Genomic DNA, 11223 nt, shown 5'->3' with positions numbered 1-11223 from the left:
AAGATAAAACAGTGGTTCCGTTAAAGTAAGGGCATGAATGAGCAAATATTGGACGGATTGGGCATATCTATGCCAAACTATTAACAACCGGCATATTTATCCTAATTCGCATAGTTCACTGGCATATTTCCGTAACCAAAATAAAGACGCGCATAAGGTTTTAAAAGAATTCAAATACTAAAAGATGTCATTCTAAGCAAATCCAATACCGGAGTTCATAATCTACTTTGCGTCAACAAGCTCCTATAGATTATGAATTCCGTTATTAATTGCTTAGAATAATCTAGTTGCTATAACGACAAAGATGGCTTTCAGAATTCATAGTATAATATTTCATTGCAAAGAACGGAAGCATGAACAAAAACATTTCCAGTATAATACTGTAAAACCAAATGCAATTCGAAACATAAACAGATATCTAATGCCCTAAAGTCTAGGGTCAAACTAGAACCAAACATGACTTTTTCGCCTGCAAACCCCAAATTGACGACCCTTCTATGATCTATACAAGGAAAAGCTTCCTGCTTATAAACACCAAAACAAACAACCATAATAGAAGTATATTCAACATTCTTTCATTTCACACATCTTTCTAAACTTCTGCAGTATTGATCTCTTCTGACTGTGAAGCATCCTGCAATAAGCGACAGTAAAGTTAACTATGTAGTATAAAGGCATATAATGCAATAAAGAAAAAGAAAATAAAAGTTAGTCCTTACTCAAAAAGACATGCTTACCATAAAAGAGGAAGATATAGGAGGGGGAAGGTGCCTAAAGGTCATTATTTGATCAAATAAGACAAAGAAATACGATAGTTCACTAGAAACAGAGAGAAACTTAACCACTGAGACTATGCTTTTAAGTTCTGAAACTCAATAATAGAATGATGTCAGAAGGTTAGTTAGCACCAAATTTTCTCTTTTTACCATGTTCTCTTTGTCTTCTGGGAGGACTCTCTCTGGAGTGCATGCATTAGCAGGACCTACGATAAAAAGAAAGTTCATGAACCTCGTTAACACAAAACAGCAAGACTTTTTGACTAAGAAAGGTACAAACTGACATTTACCTTCTACTTGAGCAGATTTCTTTCCCTGTATTTTCACCTTATCCTTAGTTGGTTCTTGCTTAATAGGTTTTTCAAATTTCTTTTTAGTGGCATGACCAGAAACTTCTGTTGTAGATTTCGGAGTTGCAGCAGTCTTATTGACAGATCTACGGGTCTTAGTTGCAATCTCTTTCCTTGATGAAGTCTCCTTAGTTGGTTCTGCCACTTGGCAAGTTTCAATAGCATCTTTGTTTAAGTCTTCCTGTTCCAGTTTCTCAGTGCCAGCAACAGATGAAGAGCTATGCACTTCATCATCAGAAGAACGTGTCCCATCTTCAGGCGCATGGGAACAAGTCTCAGATACTTGCAACTGCTCAAAACCTTGCGAAATATTGTAGCCTTCAAACAGTTGTTTCACTGGCTCCCCGAGATCTACAAGGCTATGGCGTTGCACATAGCATTTCAGCTCGTCCCTCAAGCGTTGAAGAGGCTGAAACAACAGTCAGGAAAAAAGTAAAGACAAGAGTAGTCTATTCCTAATTTACCAGCTACAGGCAGTGTTGAACTTTTCTAAGACCATTGCAATGGAAAAAAGGTGAACGTATTAACAGCTGTAAACTGCTGGTAACCAATTGGGGGGGAATATATATCTTACCTCACAGCCAGCTTCCAAAGCAAGTTTGAAAAAACCAAGAGAAATGGAATGCTTAGCAGCAGATTCAGAGAGCTTAATCTGGGATAGCCAATAGAGTGCAGAGGAAAGACGATTTCCTTCCTTTCCATTAGATGATTTTGAAACTGCTGAAAGCGGTGTATTAGTTTTTCCCTGGTTGATTGCGGATCTCTTTGCTCTAGCCTCAGAAATAGGAGTGATAGTGCCTACTGCTCTTGAGGAGGCAGGGCTGGCACTTGGCTTAGACTGAATAGACAGCCTTCTTGGAGGTTTAGCAGCAGATTTTTCCTTGCCAGAGAGATCAAGGACGCTAACACTCTTACTAACACTTGATGCAGGTTTTCCCCTGAAATGGGAGGTGAAGAAAATTAAGCATGGACATCAGAGGAAACGAATATTTGGCTACTACAAATGAAGTAAGAATAAAATGACTTGGAACAGTAAACATACTAAGAAGTTTCTGCGCTTGTGTACAAGTCATCAGTTTAATTTGTTTGTATTTTTATTTCAAAGGGGAAAAACAACCATTCTCTGATACTTTACTTAGGTTAGTTTATTCCTTCTCCAAGACCACATTTATCACGACAAAGAAAAAGGCTGAAAAACAGAAATCTATCAAACCTTAATTTCGGAGACTGGGTAACATCTCTGTTTTGTTTATTAACTAAATTTGGTAGGAGGAGTTACTCGATGCCGTACCAAATATTGTCATGCAATTCAAAGAAACAGTTTTAAATGCTATGAATCATGAATGTCTAGTATGCCCTGCAGACTGCAGTAGCATGAAAGAGGACTTTTGAAGGAATATAATCAAAGATGGAAGCTCTTCGCAGGATAAGGTATAGGCCAATTAATGAAACATGTCAGCGCATATATGATTGATCTTCATAAACATAGCAGCTAATAATTTATGCAAATTCAGCAATTATTTATGTTCTTCCAATTATCAAAACAAATAGTAATAGGTATTTCATGGCGCATCGACTAAGGTAGTTTAGCATTTCTGGGTTTGAAAAGGACCAGAGAATAACCGACATCGAAATTCAGAAATTCTTCACTCAAACAAACAAACATACGAGTATTCATGCAACTAGCCTCTGTAGAAGCAAATTCATTATACACACAAAAAAGCGGTGAACTAGAAACAGCAGTAGAGATAGAGACAGACCTTCTAGGAGCCGAAGAGTTGGAAGAATCAGTCAAAGGTGGTTTCTCCTCCTTGGCTTTAGCGGCCGATCGCAGTGGATATCGAAGAAGCTTCGATGATGATCTCTTTGAATTCGCTGCAAGAAGAAGAAGAAGAAGAAGAAGAAACCCTAGCAGTCAGTCACATATGCATACAGAGACGCGAATGTATACACACAAACAATCATAAATCACAATCATAACTGAAAATAAAAAGTGAAGAGTGATACCAGAAACAGAGGATTGATCTTTGCCGGTAACTTCCATTGAGAATTTTAGGTTTTCCGGAGAGAAGTGATCAGCGAAATAGAGGGAGGAAATGATAGAGTATAGTTGTGAATTTAGGGCTTGACTATATATACTCACAAGAGATAAGCGCAGTGGCGTTGGGCGGGAAATGTTACAACTGCTTCAAAATCAAATTTCAGAATAGTGTGGAAACGGCTCTTCGGGTTGGGCCCAATGAACACGCTCATATCATGCAGCTTTCAAATTTTGAATACACTCTCATTTACCGTTAATGCTGAGTTAGCAATCGTACTTATATTACAAGTCAGGATTAAGCACTAAAACTTAGATTTTCCCATATTTCTCATTTTTGTTTTTCCTTTTAGAACAATGTAACAAGGAGATCGGTAAGCGGTAACATCCTACAGCAGCATGTAAGCAGCACACAACAGCGGCAAACACTACAGTCACACGGTAGTCCCAGCTACCCAAAATTTTCCGAACTACATTGACCTGATTCCTGTTCAGCCTCAAGATATGTAGGAAACCTCGAAAGCAAAGGTTCGGTCAAATCTTTTTTCAAAAAATGCTTCACACGGAGTACTCGGACGAGCAAAAATCGCTCGCTTTATCTTTGCGCGAAAACCCTTCGTGTCTTCGGGCAAAGAGGGGCAACTGTAAGCACGTGATTTTTGCTTCACGGACAATCACTCCAAAGAGAAATCAAAAATAATGGCAAATGGCCTCGCTGTACAATTTTTCGATTTTCACGTGACACGTGTTGGTAGTCATTTGTGGTTCTGTCCATTTTTCGTTTAATCTTATCAAACAAAATACAAAATATGTATGTCATTAAACCATAATTCGGTCATTAAAAGAAAATTCAAAAAATATATATGCATCTTTTATTCTAGGTTGGGATTTAACCTACTTAAATATTTCCATATGTGTGTGATAATTATGTTAAAGTGTTACAATATTGGTTGTTTTAATTTCATTTTTTTAGTTATTTATTTTTATTTTTATTTTAGTTCATTTAGTTTAAAACTAGAAAACAAAAGAAAGAGTGCTGAAATCGTTTTGGGCAAAAAAAAAATAGGCCCAAGTCCAGGACACCAATCCAGCCCAAACACAGGCTGCCCGGACACGGTCCAAACGGCGTCGTTTCTGTCCCGTCTAAGTTGGGCCGTTGATCTCAAACGAATCAACGGCCAGGATCACATCCCCTAGACCCGTTAAACTGGTCCGACCCATTTCCTTACCCGGTCTAACCCACCACACGCCTAAACGACGTCGTCCTTCCTAAGAGAATAGATCCTGGCCATAGATCTCACTTGATCCAACGGCCAGGATCTATACCCTCAATGCATATATAAACTTAACCCTTTTACCCTGCCCCTATCCAAACACCCACCCCCGTTCCTTCGTCTCTCTCAGAAGGGACCCCCAAACCCCCAAAACCCTAGCAGCCGCCCTGGTGCCCTTTCAGCATAAGTCTGGCGGCCAGGATGCCGGTGGCTACCATAGTTACACCCCTGAACCACCATGACCCCCCCTCTCCAAATCCACACTCAGCTTGCCTCGAATCTTCCCCGAACGTCTCGAATCTTCATTCGAAGGTCCGAGACCAAACCTGGATCTACACCAAACCACCCCATATTCACCCTAGTCACTCCCCTAACGTCCCTCAGGCCTTAATCAGCTTTGGTTCCGGTCAAATACAAGCATAACTTGTCAAATCCCAAATCTGAGTTCAAGAACCCTAAAAAACCAAACTTGTTTTCGTTTGAGGTAAGTTTCCGATGTAATCGTCCTTTCTTGCTTTTTGTTTAGGTGTTATGCATATGTTTATGGTTTTGTTTAGTTTGTTTTTGATTATTCTCTGTCTGTCTCCAAAGACCCTTTTGTTTGGTCGATTTCTTTTCTCGAATGTTAGTTAAGTGTTATAAGATGTTTAGTTGCTTCAATTGATATTGTCGGTTAGTTAAATTTCACAAACTGCATAATTAAATGGCCCGAGTTTTGAAATAAATTGGTACCCTGTTTAGTCTATGTTGTTAGTCGTTTAATTGTTACGTATGATAGTTCGTATAGTCGACCTGAGTAACGTCGTCAAATAATTAAGTTTGTAAAGTTCCATTGTTGTCCGAAAAAGGCCTGAAACACTCAGTTTGTTTCTGTTTTAAGTTTAGTTGATTAGCGACTAATTAGTATACGTTATAACTCGCGAAGTCGACTCGTCACATGTTTGACGTTAGTTTCACAGTATTAAATAACAAACGACCTAACTGAGTGATTTAGGATAGTTTCACATCCAGTTACTGGCTGATTTTTGTGAAGGTTTGTTTTGGACTGATTATAGTTTGGTTTGTTAGCTGTGGGAGGGGGGATTCGAACTGGAAAATCTGACTAAGTGTTCAGGATTGAAAGAAGCTGTCAAGTGTCAATTAAAATACTATTAATGGGGAACAAAACACAAGAGCATGGGAATTAAATGAATACTTAACTAAGCCCATAACCCTTGATTAGAGTAATGGGACAGAGCATGGGGGGGGGCTGATTAAGGATTCCAAGAAAAGGCCTTTAGGCATGGGAAGCTAAGGGGTATGGGCAGACTGTAATTGGCAGAATCCAGGCAGCTTAGCTGCATGGGTTGTTGGCTTATAAATAAGTTGTTTCAGAACTTAAAAGGGGCTGGACTTTTAGTCTTCAGAAAAAGAAAAAAACAGAAAGAAATTTCAGAATACTGTGAATAAGTATCATCTGAAAACTGTGTAAGAGTTGAAGTTGGTCGAGCTGTCTTTGCTGATTGCTGTTGGTTGTTTGCTGAGTTTTTGTGTTTATTGATTTTCTGCTGCTACTGCATTGAACATTCTGGTTTTCTTGGCCGCATCTTATTACACTGTGTCTGGGAGTGTTTGTTTGGTGCTCGACCACCTGTTGGTTTTCCTTGTTGTGGAAACTGTTGTTGGCTGTCTGTGGACTGTTGGTGACACTTGTGGCTGGTTGTTTGTTGCTGTGTTGTTGCTGTCTGTTACTGCTGTGACTGTTGCTTGGTTGCTTGCTGCTGACATCCTTCCTTTTCTTTTGTTTGGTTATCTGAATCCAGGTATACATACTAAGTCGATGTAATTCCATGTTTGAAGTTGACATTTGAAGCATGAATACACACATGAAGAAGTTGAAGTTATAAACTGAATTTAGTTTTTCTGCCGATTGTGCTTAAACCATTTTGTGTATCAATAATATGTAATCTCCTTCCATGGAACTGTATAATTAGCTTATGAACTCCCTAGGTAAGTCCTTAGAGGGATATGAGGCTAGAAATCATCCTGCTTATTTCATGACGTTTGTAAAGATGTATGTTTGACTTGAATCAAGTAAATGGACTTCTAATTGTCATAATAGTCTAATCTCAGTATACCAAATGGTTCGAATCAGGACTAAAGCTTGATCTTAAAGTCCTTTCATGACAACAGATTAGCCTATTTTAAACTTACAATAGACTGTTAAAGGAAATAGTATCATTTTATCTTCCAGCTTGCAAACTCACGAATTGGCATAAGAACAAGCAGTTAGGCTAATATCGGAATAAGGACAGCCAAGTCCGGTGTAATACCATATGCGTTGGACCCAAGCCCACACGTGCTTTTGTATTTGGAAACTCATAAATTTTATCTCTTGTTTGGGGTTCGACTACAAATACTTTAAGTATGAAATGGGGCTAGGATCTTTTTGCTCTCCGTCATTTTAGAGACGAACAAAGTAGAAAATTATAGTCATGCTAAGATTATCCTTTTAATTAAATGAGATGAGCCTCGCTGGATAGATACATAAATGGCGGGGCCCTCGTTAAATGTACGTATTAAATGCTTAGAATTCGGGACAGGCCGTTTAGCAAATTTCATGGCCCTACCCAAAACAATGATACGCTAGTCGCTTTAGGCGCGTATTTAATAATGTTATCTCCCTAAACTCGGGTGCACATTTATGTGACCCAAATCCAAATCTCAACGAAATCGAAATGTGTCTCTAATCACGGGTATATTGATTGTGGCGTGGTTTGAGATGCATTTCCATGACGTTGCAAATTCCTTTTAAAAATAATGAATGAGACGAGCCTCGACAAACAAAAATGCACAAACTGCGGGGCCCTCCGAATGTATATATTAAAATACTTAGAATTCGGGACAGGCCGTTTAGCGAATTTTGCGGCCTTCCCCAAAATAACACTACGTTAGTTGCTTTAGGAGCGTCTTAATAATTTATTTTTCTTAATTCGGGTGCACATTTATGTGACCCAAATCCAAATCTCAACCGAGTCGAGATATGTCAATAACCACGGGTGCATTGATGTAACGTGGTTCGAGATATATTTTCACAACGTTGCAATTCTCGTAAAAAATAATAATAAAAGCGGCCAAGAGTTAAAATTAGCACATAAGTTCATATTTGTATAAAATCAGATAATCAAGCCGAATATAACAATTGAGCGACCGTGCTAGAACCACGGAACTCGGGAATGCCTAACACCTTCTCTCGGGTTAACAGAATTCCTAATCCGGATTTCTGGTACGCAGACTGTAATATGGAGTCATCCTTTTCCTCGATTCGGGATTAAAATTGGTGACTTGGGACACCCTAAAATCTCCCAAGTGGCGACTCTGAAATAAATAAACAAATCCCGTTTCGATTGTCCTTTAATTGAAAAAAAACTCCCTTGTACCCTCGCGGGTGCATAAAAAGGAGGTGTGACAGCTTTGGCGACTCCACTGGGGACTGTTTCGACCCAGAACCACTGGTTCAGGGTTAGAATTCGAGCTTAGATAAATTGTTATATTTGGTTCTATCTGATTTTTACATATTTGAGCCTAATGTGCTAAATGTTGCTTTTACCGCTTCGATATTATTTGAACTGTATATAAACTGTGCCGAAACCTCTCTCTTCTTACCTCCGGGGAGAAGCTCGCTGGTCGAGGCTCCCTATTCTGTTAGTGTCAATACCCAAAATAAGAAAGAGGACGGATAAGTTACGAAGCCGGACGGCCTTTTGGTTCCCGGTAAGTTGCCCCTCCTCGACTCGAGTTGTCCGCTCGGGTACACAGTCTAGAACATATACCCAGGTTATAAACCTAGTATAACGAAACTCCATGTCGGATCCCTAGTAGGAACGCTTATTTGCATCACGTTGCATTTGACTTAGGGGACTCAACACAGGGGTTGGGTCCGTCTAGGACTAGCAACCTGATATGAAAGGACCATCCTAATGCATCCTATTTGTTTTCCGTGCATTTATTTGTCTCGCGCCCGCATGCTGACCGGTGTTTGAATATTATGAATAATGTGAAATTGGAAACAAAAAAGAAGAAGAAATAGCGGTTAGGGAGTTAATTGTTTATTTTTGAAAAAAAACCAATGCCAAAATACTGTCAAAACTCTGCCGAAATTTTGAGAAAATGAAAAAAAAAACGTCTTATTAGTTTGTTTTATTAAAAGCAAAGGAAAAATAGAAAAAGAAGAAAAAAATCGTTGTTCTGTTTTGTTTTTCAAAAAATATATAGTTTGTCTTGTCATAAAAATGAAGATGAAAAAGAGTCTTATTTTTAAAAATGTTTTTTTATTATTTTTATGAAAATCCGAAAAATAATATATATATATATATATATATATATATATATATATATATATATATATATATATATATATATATATATATATATATATATATATATACATATATGTCTTTATTTGTTGCAAAAATATTTGTCTTGCCAAAAAGTCTTGAAAAGTTTTTAGACCCCTAATTTTCAAAAAAAAAAATGCAAAAATATTTTCCATTATTAACTTCTTTAGAAAGTCTTTTAATTTTTTTTAAAAGACCTCCTTTCTCCCTTTAAAGTAGTCCTTTCACAAATTTTTTTTTAAAAAAAAAAAAAGATCTAAATAAAGTTTTTTTTTCTTCACTTGGCATAATCACCCTAATAAGTTAGTTCACCTACTTATTCTTGATTGCGAGAACTACGCCGGTTTGATTCTCGCAGGGTGTGAGATACGTAGGCAACTCTCATCGGGTCCAACCCCCCCTTTATGCTAAAAAGGAGTAGTCCTATCTAGATAAATTTTTTTTTTTTGAGTCTAAATAAAGTTTTTTTTTCTTCACTTGGCATAATCACCCTAATAAATGTGCAGGATGAGCACGATACAAAACGAACCTTTTTCAGTAATGACCAAGATCCCTTTTGAGTTGCGATTATGGTGGAACGACTTAGGCAAAGAAGGGCAAGACAAAGTAAGGAAATATCTGAAAGATCTCCCGGATCTACTAAACGTTCAGCCTCGGGGTGATATTATCAGATCATTGGTCACTTGTTGGGATTCCGCACACAACGTGTTCCATTTTTCGGACTTTAAGCTCACCCCGACATTGGAAGAAATAGCAGGATACATCGGAAGTGATGAAGCCCCTTTAAGGTTCAAATACTTGATTGCACCTAGGGCTGTCACGGTACACCGGTTTCTGGATTTCCTAAAAATACCTCGAACGTTCCACCATCCAGATCTTGCCAAAGGATTCTGCAGTCTCCACCTCATATATGCTGGATACGGCCACGTGGGCGGATTCAATAAACCGGATTTCAAACTATGCAGTAAAGGCAACCGACAAAAGTGGGACGAACACAGGCTAGTGGCTTTTATGACAGCCTTTCTGGGTCTTATAGTGTTCCCAAGGAAAGATGGAAACATTGATCTAAAGGTAACCGGGGTCGTCAATACTTTGCTTACCCAAGATAAAAGTACTCTGGCGCCTATGATTATGGCTGACATTTTCCGGGCTCTCACTGCTTGTCGAGCCAGGGGCGACTTTTTCGAAGGATGTAACCTACTGTTGCAAATGTGGATGACCGATCATTTATGCCATCGCTCCTCGCTCTTGGGTTATGGTTCGCCCGAGAAAACTTGTATTGGAGAATTCTACACGAGAATCAAAGGGCTCAATTTACCTGAGGGAGTCACATCATGGACCTCATTTCTCCGAACTCTCACTGCCAGCCAAATCCAGTGGACGCTCGGATGGTCACCTATTGAGGAAATCATATACATGCCGGCAACCCGGCCTCACTTTCTGTTGATGGGACTTAAAAGCATCTAACCCTATGCACCGTATCGGGTTTTGAGGCAACTTGGGAGGTATCAAGTGGTGCCGAAAGATGAAGATTTGAGTACCCAAGTGATTGAAATCAGTCCGAACGGTCATTTCCCTGAAGAAGAAGTTCGCCAAATCTGGAGTGAGTGCCAACATCTGACAGCAAACACTTGTGTGATTGATACAGCCAAAGGGGAAGTCGCCCCGGGGTATCTCGCTTGGTTTAGAGGTAGCCTGTCCTACGAAAGACCGGTTAAGAGACCGCATCTCAAAGATTTCGTAGAATCGTCCCAAGGGCAATGGAACTGGTTAGGAAAAGAGAAGGGTTATCGGGCAGAGATCGGTGATTTGAAGCTACAAATGGACAATCTGAAATTCAATAACAGCGTACAAATCGCGGCGGATCGAAGCGAAAAGAATAGATTGATCCAAGAGAATGAAGAACTTAAGGCCCAAATCCAAAAATTGAGATTGTCTCTTGATGAACAGCCCAGAAGTCGATCAGACCAGCAGTTGATAAAGGGTTTGAAAAGAGAAATCACGGAATGGCGAGATGGGTTAGAAGAATCCGAAAAGGTCATGGCAGAGCTCAAGGCACAGTGGGGAACAAGAGTAGATAAGCATCGCCGATACTTGAACCAATTGAAACGTGACCACGAGAAGACTGTTGCCAAAATAAAGAGAGAGATGGCTACACTTGAGTTTAAAGCAGTTAAGCAGGCCAAGTATTTCCAATTGGAGAGTAGATACTGTTACGACTTGTTGGCCCAAATGAAGACAGAAGTGTGGCAGCTAAAGAATCACCATATACAGGATTCACAGGTATTCAAGACGTGCAGTGATCAGATAAGACACCTACTCATAGAGAAGAAACAAACCAGAGATAAGATCAGGGCCATTGCCCACGCCATCATCAGACGGTGTCTACGGTGTGAGAACATGACCAGC

At 39.3% G+C, this 11223-nt stretch overlaps 1 protein-coding gene across 1 annotated transcript; it reads right to left on the bottom strand.

Moving 5' to 3' along the window:
• Positions 1-309: 309 nt before the first annotated feature.
• On the bottom strand, positions 310-3291 carry LOC107822695 (uncharacterized). Its single transcript, XM_016649257.2, has 6 exons — positions 3134-3291; positions 2887-3001; positions 1701-2064; positions 1067-1535; positions 927-982; positions 310-634 (listed from the first exon to the last, which is right to left on the bottom strand). Exons 1-6 carry the CDS (start codon positions 3168-3170, stop codon positions 593-595), a joined length of 1083 nt encoding a protein of 360 aa, XP_016504743.2. The 5' UTR covers positions 3171-3291; the 3' UTR covers positions 310-592.
• Between the last annotated feature and the right edge of the window lie 7932 nt (positions 3292-11223).

The sequence above is a fragment of the Nicotiana tabacum genome, chromosome 6 (genome assembly GCF_000715075.1).
Source record: "Nicotiana tabacum cultivar K326 chromosome 6, ASM71507v2, whole genome shotgun sequence".
NCBI classification, from domain to species: Eukaryota; Viridiplantae; Streptophyta; class Magnoliopsida; order Solanales; family Solanaceae; genus Nicotiana; species Nicotiana tabacum.
The sequence above is the reverse complement of the archived record's forward strand: the minus strand, read 5'-3'. Positions and strand labels throughout refer to the sequence as shown.